The 12,370-nt window shown below is 39.7% G+C and overlaps 2 protein-coding genes across 2 annotated transcripts; both read right to left on the reverse strand.

Moving 5' to 3' along the window:
- Positions 1–962: 962 nt before the first annotated feature.
- Positions 963–1,466, reverse strand: LOC311064330 (mid1-interacting protein 1-B-like; the record flags this gene model as incomplete). Its single annotated transcript, XM_084084162.1, has 1 exon — positions 963–1,466. One exon carries the CDS (start codon positions 1,464–1,466, stop codon positions 963–965), a length of 504 nt encoding a protein of 167 aa, XP_083940288.1.
- Positions 1,467–8,081: 6,615 nt separating this feature from the next.
- Positions 8,082–11,288, reverse strand: LOC311064658 (C-X-C chemokine receptor type 2-like). The gene is made up of 2 exons (XM_084084570.1): positions 11,060–11,288; positions 8,082–10,066 (listed from the first exon to the last, which is right to left on the reverse strand). The coding sequence occupies exons 1-2, from the start codon at positions 11,157–11,159 to the stop codon at positions 8,979–8,981; spliced, it is 1,188 nt and encodes a 395-aa protein (XP_083940696.1). The 5' UTR covers positions 11,160–11,288; the 3' UTR covers positions 8,082–8,978.
- Positions 11,289–12,370: the final 1,082 nt, after the last annotated feature.

The raw sequence follows: 12,370 nt of genomic DNA on the forward strand, positions 1-12,370 counted from the left end.
ACTGTATGAGTAGATAGCTACAGTATGGGCAAACAAACTGGAACAGGAAACAGCTATGACACCTTCTGGAATCCCGGGACAATAGTTATCCACAGAGCCTGGTGTAGCTGTCTTCAACTTAACACCTGGCCAAATGTTTTCAGGGTGACTTCAGAGAGAGATTCATTAACATTGCTATTACTAATATTGCTGTTTTGTGTGTGTGTGTGTGTGTGTGTGTGTGTGTGTGTGTGTGTGTGTGTGTGTGTGTGTGTGTGTGTGTGTGTGTGTGTGTGTGTGTGTGTGTGTGTGTGTGTGTGTGTGTGTGTGTGTGTGTGTCTTTTTGTAAAGAAAATAAAAATAATAACTGCCTGAGAACAGTGAGCTATGAAAAGAAAATATAAACCATTTGCCAAAACAGGACATACACAAATTGAAACTATTTGTGGTATGAAACAAGAAATGCAAAACAAAAACATTGTTTAAAAAATGTGTTTAATATATTTACAACATTTCAGTACAAAATAAGAAATCATATACAGTACAAAAAGGTTTTGCTCATACTAATAATGGAATTTGGACATCTCAAGTAATACTTTGGAAACAAAACACCGGAAACACGCATCTCATGCAAATCATAAGCTTTGAGAAAGCATCTACCTCCCTCAATGCAAGCATCATTTAAAGACATTTTAGAACATTGACCTCATTAGCATCACCTGCAGGGCAAAATCTTGTGTCAATATCCCCCACTGGGGCATTCAAGATGAAGTCTTATGGTTAATGCAAACTACTTTAAAATAAAAAATACATTTTGTGAGGTAATAAGTTATGCATCTTTAAATAAATAAGTTATGCGTCTTTAAATACATGTATAAATAGGTTTCATGTGTATCACACAAGCTTAAAGCACAGTGTTTGACAGGCTGTGTAAATACATTAGAGTAGAAATGGATGACACGGAACCCACAAAATCATCAGCACTACCAGTTCGGAGTGGTCTTGGCTCGTTCTCCAATACCAAGCTCCTGTTTGTAGCGGTTGGTTAGACAGACGGCCTGTTGTGTCAGCTTGGAGAGGACCCCTTGGAGTCCTGTCAGGTGGTACTGGAACTGCTTCTCCAAGTCTTCGTCCTCCTCGTCTGACTCATCAGACGTCAACGATGATGCAGACGATAAGGATGCTGATGAATTTTTACGAGTGATCCTTACACTCTCCTTGTGCCTCCCCTCGGCTGCGGTGCCCCTGACACCCAATTCCATGTCCTGGCGGATGGACTTCAGCTGTTGGTAGTAGCTGTACATGTCCCCATCATCCATGTTGGATTTCAGAGCGCCCATTTCACTGTCCTCGTCCATAGGCACGTCCCGCAGCATGCTTGGCAGCATGACTGTCTGGTCCATGTTGTTGACTGCGCCCATGAAGCGGTCCATGGCATTAAAGAGGTTGTTCTTGTGGATGCGGCTTTCTGCCATTTGCATCATCATGAGGCTGGTTTAGAAGTGAATGAAAGAGATGCGACTTGCTTGTAAAATGTGCGTTTCACAGTGTGCTCAACGCTCTAATACTCGTCTAATCGGCAAGCAGTTTTTTTTTTTGTGAAGCTGCAGCAGAGATTCCTTGCTTGGCAATCCGGAAGCTAGAAGGCGAACTGAGTTGATAGTTCAGCAGTTATTTTGTTGTCCCTTGGTCGGTGCAGTCCTTCTTGCCTTTCTGACTGTTTGTGTTCTGAGTAAGGTTCTTTATAGAGCAGGTGGTTTCAAGGGCGGACCCGGACCACAGAGACGAAAACGGGTTCTGGGCATAGAGCTCCAGTATATAAGAGTTGAAAGAGGCATAGAAAATCTCCGCCCACCAATTTCAAAGAAACTTGCTCACTTAACGCATACTCCCCCGGAAGTATCTCTCTCCTTCCAGGCGTGGCCCCATGCGCATTAGTGTCCTTTATGCATCCTATACGTCAAAGTACTCAACCCCAGCACTTGAGTCAAATATAGATACACCTGGTTAAATATTAACAAGTTAAAGTTACTTAGTCAAATGCAAACTTTTTAAAAATATTTTCGTATTCAAAAGTACATGCTTTTAAAAATATTTAACCACTTAAAGGACAACTTTGTTTTTTTACAACCAAGGTTTATGTTTTAGATTGTAATTAAAGTAAATAAAAGATGAGTGTGATTTTTTATTTATTTACTGCTTTCTATAATTTTAGCAATTTTCACGATATTTGTTACAGTGTGTGTCTAGTGGGCGGGGGCATTCTGTCCGGTGGTTAAATATGTCTTTTTTTACACAATAACCCAGCGTTTTCTTTATTAGTATTTACAGAAGCTTGTTTCTAGCCCCCAATAACTCACATCTGGCCATCAAAGACCACAGGACCTTTTTTATTTTGTAAAAAAGACATATTTAGCCACCGGACAGAATGCCCCCGCCCACTGTAAAAAATATTGTGAAAATTGCTTAAACTATAGAAAGCAGTAAATGAAAAAAAAATAACACTCATCTTTTATTTACTTTAATTACAAGCTAAAATATAAACCTTGGTTGTAAAAAAACAAAGTTGTCCTTTAAACCCTCTAGTCTTAGAGAATCGGACTTGAGTTACAACTGCACTTTAACTGCTTTTTTCCGTCTACACCAGGGGTCTTCAACATTTTTCAGGGCAAGGACCCCTTAGCTGAGAGAGAGATAAAGCTGGGACCCCCACTACATATTGTATAAAACTGTGTTGCAGATTAAACATTATTCATAGATTTCATAGACTTGTTTGACAGCACTATCATTGTGTAAATTAATGTTCACACTGCATCACATCACAATGAGTTGTGAGCTTGTAGATCCTCGATTTTAGTTTGTGTGTGCGTGTGTGCGAGAGAGAGAGAGAGAGAGAGAGAGAGAGAGAGAGAGACTGCACAAACAGCATGTGGGTGTGTAACATTAACATTAACATCAACAGCTGCACCCACTGCTTTTGGTGGCCATTGAGGCAGTATCACAGTTGTCCCCCACAACAATGAGCAACGAGTTAAACCATGTCATGTCACTATCACTTCCATGGAGAGGAACCACAATGAAACAAAACACACACACACACACACACACACACACACACACACACACATTTGGTATAGAGTTGGAATAGTATGGGCCGTATTATTGACACCTGGGGGACCCCAGCAAACAACACAATATGGTTTAAGTTTAAGTGGTCAATATAAAGGTAGAAAATGGCTGGTGCTTGCAGAATAGTTGCTAGTGATGATGATCCAACACTAAATTCAGGGTTTGCCATAGATTCTATTATAAAAATAATTAAAAAATAAATATATTTAAAATTACTTTCTCTGACAAAAACAAAATCACATTTTAGATTAGAAGACATAATCTGAATGGAGGAAATAAAATAAAACAAAGCTTTCAGTGTATTCATATCAAGTGAATGATGTATGGTCAGTGTTGTCTTCATGCACACTTACAGTATTGTTAAAATAACAACACTAAACAGCTCAAGTAGTCTAACTTATGCATAATTAGAATGGTCAAAACGGTGGTTATCTTGTCAACTTTTTACAATACCAGCGATGTAAAGTAACTAAGTACATTTACTGTACTTAAGTACAATTTTGAGGTATTGTTTTACTTTACTGGAGTATTTCCAATTTTCTGTACTTTAACTTCTACTACATCTCAGAGGCACATATATTGTACTTTTACTCCACAACAATTATTTGAAAACTTTAGTTAGTAGTTAGATTTTGATTATTATTATAAAAGATACATTGCACTTCAGCCCATTTCCGCATTTCGGCCATTTGAAAATAGCCGATCTACAAGCTCACAATAAATATATATATATTTGGAATATTTTGAGACATTATAACAACACAAATCTGATACGGGGGTCCCTACTGGCACAACATATGTTTAGATGGGGGGCCCACGGACAAATTACAATTATTTGTTTACCAACATTGAGACTGAACACACAGGTGATTGTTTCATGCAATCAATTCCCAACATCGCTTGCAACCAGTGTGACGTCGTCTGTTGGAGTCTATCAATCTGGGAGTCCTTGTCATGAAAATGTTTGAGAACCACGTGTTTTAACAAAATTAGGAAACAAGCCCAAATAAGTAACTACACTTTAGAAACAAGCCCCCCAAAAAAACACAAACTGCAACTACCAATATTTACAAGCAACTTTACAGAAAAAAACGAGCCCACAGTCGTTTATAAGCGGACACGACACGGCACCACTGCTCTCCCGACCTGCTCGCACCTCCAGAATTAGACTAGGCAGTAGGCAAGGCAGGCTAAGATTGCTTGCAAGTTGCTAAAGCCCACTAGTCTAGCCTACATTACAGCCCAGTCCTTACTGACTCGGTATTTTAACGGATATACAGTATGAAATCAAAATTGTTTTGATTTCATAATTAAACAGCACCTACCTGAGTTATCATTCACCACAACCAGTGGTGCTTTTCTTGACAAGTGGGACAAGTCCAGACAAGATGCACAGCTGATTGATTCCTTGATTGATTGAGACATATTTTGGAGGGGGGAGGGGCATGCGTAGTCATTTCTAAATTGACATGAAGGTGTATTTTAAAGTGGACACTACTTGTCTAGTGGCAAAGTGGGGTCCGGAGACCCCTAGGGGTCCTTGAAGGGGTTCCAGGGGGTCCCCCAGTAAAATATATTAATAGCATCAAAATCAGTAACCTATTTTATACCGATCTACGAGCTCACACGCCTTGCAAGCTTGCAGATCTGCTACTTTTGAAAGATTTCAAAAAATCTTGAAATTATGTGAAAGATTTTGAATAATTCCGATTTCATTTTACACAATCTTCTCTTCAGGGGGTTCCTGACACAAAATATTTTCAGATGGGGGTCTGAAAACGTCAGAGAACCTATTACTAGCCTATCAATTCCCATCATTTATTTGATAGAATTCACCCTAAGTGCCCTCGAATCCGAGGGCACAAGGTCAGGGGCTAAAGACCCCCATGTCTCAATTTGTGCTTGCCTGCACCATATAGACCTATATGAGATTATAAAAGAAGAGCAGAAAAAAGTCGATGTAGAATGCACTACATATAGTACACACAAACCTAGCATCCCTATTCTGGGGTGACCTTTTGGTGAAAATAGCAGAGCTACAAGCCCACAACCCATCGCATCGTGATGTGTTGTGAGCTTGTCTTCAGGTGAAGATATTCAGTGCAGCGTGAAAACAGGAAGGGGCTTGGAAATGGACCCCCGGTCAACTAGGTGTGTGTGTGTGTGTGTGTGTGTGTGTGTGTGTGTGTGTGTGTGTGTGTGTGTGTGTGTGTGCGTGTGTGCGTGCGTGCGTGCGTGCGTGCGTGTGTGTGTGTGTGTGTGTGTTTTCTTTGATAGCACAGTGAAGAGAGACAGGATAGAATATGTAGACAGGCGATGACATAACATCATATCTCACACAAGATGGATCTGAACCCATAATAATTTCCAGATCAGGTTTGTCTCTCTATGGGTGCATCCACACATGTACGTCAAGTTGTCGTAAGGAAGTCGGAAGTCCCATCCACTCCCATGTTAAGTTAAAACCGGAAGTACCGTTCCGTTTTTTCCTATAACATGGGAGTGGATGGGACTTCCGACTTCCGTACGACAACTTGACATACATGTGTGGATGCACCACCCTATGTGATAAGCATATACAATTCTCTTTTAGATTACTAGACCAGCACCGGCCTACTCTGCAAGTCGGGAATGATGCAAGCTGGGAGAGCATGCCCCACCCGGCTATGCTATCGTTTTATTGTAGGCTATCCATTGTCACCTGTCAGTCTGCCTGTGTCACTTTTATGCCCATATATGGACATCTCTGTATCTGTCAGTCCTTGTCCCTTGTTGGCCCATACATGGAGATCCCTGTCATCAGTCTATGCCTGTCATCAGTCTATGCCCATATATGGAATGCCCATATATGGGCATATCGGTCCGATTGGTGATTCGACGATTCGACCGATATGCCTTTTGTGGTTAAGTGGTCAAAAGGAAATTCCACTTTCATTGCACTCCTGTTTTTGCAGGAACGATGCCACATTCCAACATGTGAAAGATTGCCAAGATGGCTTCTTCAATTATTAACTTAAAGTATAGGATATAATTATTGTTATAGGCACAACGGGAACAGCCTGGACTGAAAAAGATACTAATTAAGTTACAAAAAGCAATCCGTTTTTATTGGTTGTTCGCCTGCCACTTGACAGGAAATTAAAGCAGTCTTGTAAAAAAAAACTCTTGTTTATACACATATTATTGATCTAAATATAACGCAATTATTCTAGAAATTCATTTTACATTCAGTAATGAACATGCAGTTGCTTGGATACCACTGTTCTATATTTCAGCCCACAGGGATGTACTCTGGTGTGGGCTGAGAACAAGTCTGAACAATAGAAACATTTATATCTTCAAACAAATCTCCCTGTAGAGGTGAATACAATGCATGATTGTATTATGAATTTCTTTATATTATATAAACATATGATGCTATAAGTCACAATTGTATGAATGGTACTCATTGCATTTATTGAAATTTGCTCAGCATATTAATAACACATTATTAGACCAATGTAAAAGTTATAAAGATTACTGAAATTAACTAAATATATATATTTAAAAAAACATTGGCAACAATATTTTAAGTGAATTATTCTAGGATCTGCTACATCTGGATTTGGTTCTATTAATTGCGTAGTTTTTAACATCATGCTTTTGGGTTCACTGTCTGACCAATATTATTGGATTACTGGAAAATTTAGTAGATTGGGATCCAGGCAACCTTTTATACAATAGCCCCTTAACTGCACTTGTACAGGTTTATAGTTAATGCACATTTTCAATTTGACATTGCAATGCTACCTAATTCACAGTACAGACTACAGAGAGTTAAAGAGTAATTCAGTAATGAAGCTGCTGTTGCATGGATAATAATAATATGGCATGCTGTGCAAGTAGAGAAAAGTGCAAAGGACACTCACATCCTAAACATACTAGGTAAGGTGCTGGAGGAAGTGCTTGAGAGTCTAACTCTGAAGAAGAGCCTTAGCGCTTGAAATAAATGTTGCCAATGGGATATACAGTACCTGGTGTACAGATCTTTTCTTTTCTACATGCTATGCCAACAGTGCATACATCTTGTTATGCTTAAGATTCAGTTGCAAAAAGTATTTATTGACATCTTTCATTCATCATTCATATACAGTATATACAACTCTCTCTCTCTCTTTCTCTGTCCTCTCTGTGTTGCTCTCCACAGCATAGTGATCCATTATGTGGAGAAGGCATGGCTTGCTGACGAGCTTACCTTTCACCAGCTCCATTGATAACTTTGTCTTCTATCTTTAACAGAGAGCTCAAAGTGGACAGTTCCCTTGTGGTGCATCATTGTGCATGAGAGGTACAGTATTAGACAAGTAATGTGATGATGAGAACATACAGATTAATTACCACACCCTCCTATTTATATTCAACTTCACCCAACCCTTTTGTGAAGTGTGCGCATGGGTGCCTGTGTGCTTACATGAAAATGTGTTTTTGGATCCTGGATGTCTGTGCCACCATGCAGTGATTGTATACCGTACATAGTAGGTTGTGCCACCAGCCTGATGAACACAGGGCCTACTGTTGTTGTTGATATACTGTGTATACTGTATATAAATATATATATATATATATATATATATATATATATATATATATATATTAAGGGTGTCATGATACTCGATACGTATCGAAATTAACTTTCGATACAAAAGGTGCTATACAAATAAAGTTCATTATTATTATTAACAATGATGCCTTTCTATTTCCTGTTTGGTGTGCATGATATAAACAAACTGAATCATGATCAGCTCACCCATTTAACCACTAAAACGCTATTGTATATCATGCTAGCGAAATAATTCTACCTACAAGGTTGTAGATTGGCTATTTTCGCTGAATGTTCACCTATTTTCACTGAATGTTTTCCTGTTATGACATGCACAGAATAAGGACGCTAGGGTTCACAAACTACCTTTTATACAAGATGGAAAAAAGACAAATGTCAAAAATGACATTTAATAATGAAGTAACACTCACAAAAACAACAACAACAACACATTTTTTACATGCGGAACATCTTCAACACAAAAACAGGCAAGGTGTTCGACAAGGGGCGTGAGAGTCTGGGTGGTAAACCACTGCAGCCACTAGGGTTCAATACCTGGCAGCTCGGGCTTGGTCGGCCGCAACGATGAAAACCTGCAGTGTTTGTGGGTGGGAAGTCGGCACTCCTACTGGTTGGTCGGGGTGTTTGATCAGTGGAGGGGATCTGGGGGAGATAGTGTGAACCTCTGCACCTGTCACACCCTGCCAGTGAAACCCCTCACTCTCTGGTGAAAGGAAGTGGCTAATGATTCCATGAGTATTAGAGGAGGCAGATGGTACTCCCTCCTTTCTTCTTAATTGCCTGCCAGGTTAAATAAATAAATAAAACAAACTCCCCAGGCCAACAGTTGGGGGATTGGAAGTGACAAGGACTGCAGCACGCATGGTGAATTGGCAATGACAAAATTGGGTAGAAAATAGTACTGCAACACATTTAACCATAGCGGTCTTCATGAGGCAGTTTATGAATGAATACTCTCAATGGAAATAATTACAGTAATGGCATAGCAACCTTTAAAGAAAATAATATAAAATACGAAATACATAAGACATTGCATTAGATACAGTAAAACATGATGAGTCAAGGTCCTCATTAAGACTATTAGGGGAAAGTATTCAAGAAATGTAATACAATTAATTCTGTTATTGTTTGTGTGCCACATTCTCTATGGTCTATGGCCGATAGTGATCTCAATTGCATTTGTCCAAATCAGCAGAGGTGCCCTGCAAAAATGTAGCAAATGTAAAACACAAAATAAACTGAGACACACACTTGTGTCCCTTTGGTGCACTCACATAACTGTGAGTGTGATTTCTGATGACAGTGAGGACCTGTTGGACCTGCTGGGCCTGGTCGCCGAAGCTCTCTTGATCACACCTGTCTTCCTCAGCATTTGCACCAACCTCTTCCTGAACTTCTTCCCAACGAAGGCGTACAGCACTGGGTTGACGCAGCTGTGAAGCAGGCCCAGGCTCTGGGTCGCAAACATGGCCATGTCCACCGCGTTCCTCGTGGTGCAGTTGAACGCCACTATCTTTGCCCTGAGAAAGGTGTCCGCAATCACTGCCAAGTGGTAGGGCGTCCAACAGAGGAGGAAGGCAACAACGACCGCCACGACCACTCTCATGGCACGTTGCCGCTGGAAGCCGTCTCGGGTGCGAAGGAGACGCTTGATGGTCACTCCGTAACAGGCCGCCATGATGACCAATGGCAGAACAAATCCCAGGGTGTGGCGCAGGCCTCTGGTAGCCAACCTCCAGTCGTCAGCGCTGCTGGGGTCAAAGAGTTCGGCACACACTTCGTGCTGACCACCACTGGGGACGAAAGATGAATTGAACAGTCCCGGCAGGGACAGCAGCCCTCCAGTGAACCAGACGAAGACACATACTCCCGTGCTGGCTAGGCGTCGGCTTGTCTTACGCGCTTCCATTCCCCGCACAATCACCAGGTAGCGGTCCACGCTGATGCAAGCGAGGAAGAGAATGCTAGCGTAGAAACTAAGCTCTTGCAGAATGCTTGTTATTTTGCACATGGCATCTCCAAACACCCAGCCCAGAGTAACGGAAGTGGCCCAAAAGGGGAGGGTGAGGGCCAGCAGGATGTCTGCTATAGCCAGGTGGATAAGGTAGAGATCCGAGGAGGACAACGCGTACTTGCTGAGGCCAATCACTAGAGCCACTACAAGGTTTCCAGGGATCGCCAGCAGGAAGATGAGTACATAGAAGGCGCAGACGACAGCCATGATGACATCAGAGATGGACATGACCATACAGGGCTGGGTGACAGGGTCAAGGATGAATGAATAATTACCATAGGTGATGTTGAGATCATAGTAGATGCTACCAAAGTCCTCAATGATGAAGTCAGATGTGTTGGGGTCTGAAAATGAGAGATAAATAGTACATTTTAGTTAGAGGACGCCAGTGAAAACAAAAGTATTAGTCAACTCTTTTGGGGAATTTTGATAAGCTCGCAAAATGACATTCTAAGCAGACCAGATGTTATATTAAAACGTTACAAATACAAATATTTTCACATCATACATACCATATGAAGCACTGACTACATTATGTCATGCTGAAATTCAAAATAAATGAGGGGTCTCCCAAACTGAACACGTAAATGTGTTTTTAAAGCGGCACTATGAAACTTTCCTCTTCTACCCCGGATTCGAACCTGGTTTCCTGCGCAAGTGCTGAAATTTGTACCATTGAGCTAATAAAGCATTCCTGCTTGCTCAGGGGATAAATTGAATCTTCGTGTCAGATCCTGTGTCTAGGTGAGACGTGACCTTTAACACAATGTAAATGTCTCAGAAGAGCAGAGAGACAAAATACAACCGCCCCAGTTATATTGTATTAACATACACCATATAGATTGGACAAAATTACATTTTATTCATTAAAAAAGGTTACATGGTGCTGCTTTAATGGGCTTTTTATGGAGAATATGGTGTTGTTACAGTAGCAACACTATAGCCAAATAACAGTGTGGTGTTTATTGTTTAAAAAAAGGATATACATTAATAAGCTGAACATATAATACTATATAACTTAGCTTCATTTATAGTGCTCTTAAAGGACACATATCATTTAAATGTTGAGTGCTGATATAATTTCTTAGACCTTAATAAAGTTGTTTTTATTATTTAGAAACTTTATCAAATGTATCATAATCATAAAACATATTTCACCAAGATAAATAATGTATTAATAAATAGTAAACAGCACTACAAGCAATTACAATTATGTAAAATACTGTGTATATTTACATGACATTCTCATGAAAATACAATATTACTTTAGTTATTAAAAAAACACTTAAAATTATAGTCTATTAAAATCCTTAAAATTGAGAATGAAAAATTCTCACCCGTCATTGTGGAGTCCTCTTTACAAATACCAGCTTGTACGTCTGTCATAAGCAGACAGGGAACCACACGTATGTGTACACCCCTCCTGACACTAGCCATGTTTCCACATTTGCATAATATGTACACACTTACACCACATGAACCATAAAGTCCCTATTCTGTGGGCAAACATTTGGCAAAAATAATAATAACCAAGCTCACAAAGCGTCACAACCAACATAATGTAAATTGTTTATTTTTGATGAAGAGATTTGGTGTAGAGGGAAGCGGACCCTGCGGAACTAAGAATAGGGTTTCAACTTTAAGTATTTACTTTAACCCAATTGTTTGTATTTGTATTGTCAATAACCAAAGCATTATTGGAATTACTTGTTGTTGTTCTCATCACAACACACTGCAATTGCCACAGGGATAAATATATTTTATGGGTAACAACAGTTTAACAATTGGTGAAAATTAGAGCTTGAAATGCTTCTGTTCTGAAGTTTACATACAGTGAAATATTAAGAAATATATTACAGTCCCAAGTCTCTGCTCCCTTATCTCTATCACTATCTTTCATGTGGTTAACCATGATTCAATATTTTAGAACATTTTCTGTATTGGTTTTAACTTTTTTTCCTTCTCTTAAACAAATCCCTGGTAGATGAAACTGAAGAAACACCTAATAATGATGTTTTATGGATATCTTACAGTAAGTGAGTAGGAAATATTTTGAGAGTACGCAAAATAGTATTTCTGTTTTTTATAGCAGGATTGGTCAGAAACACACAAAAAACACAATCCAACCACAATGTTTCCGTATAAAGAAAACAAAGCACAATATTTCCAAGTGAAAGTACCCTGAGCCACATTGCTTCTGTCATGAGATAACCGTTTGCTTCTGTCATGAGATTACTGTTTGTCTCACCAAAACCGAAACTGATAAACTATACTCATATAAATAAATTCAGTTGTATCAAAGGATCCTGTTTATGGTATGCTGCCCATTTTCTAGAATACGTTTTCTGATCAAATAAGACCTTTCGTTGTGATCAAAACAATCAGAATCAGAGTACAATACTGTACTTCCGTGGTTCCAGGGGGCCCCAAAGGGGTCATTGGTTACAGGGGTCCCCAACAAAATGGCAAATTTTGTATTTCACCAGCTATAAGTTAGCCCAATGATAGAATGTGCATGTATAGATTTAACTCTATCCACTGTTATGCCCTTACCTACAATATAGTTGTAGAATTCTGTACTAAATCTACTCTAACAAGAAAAATCTTCTCTTATTGGGGTACCTGGCACAAAATATTTTCAAATGGGG

Source organism: Gymnoscopelus microlampas (genome assembly GCF_963454915.1).
Source record: "Gymnoscopelus microlampas genome assembly, chromosome: 17".
NCBI classification, from domain to species: domain Eukaryota; kingdom Metazoa; phylum Chordata; class Actinopteri; order Myctophiformes; family Myctophidae; genus Gymnoscopelus; species Gymnoscopelus microlampas.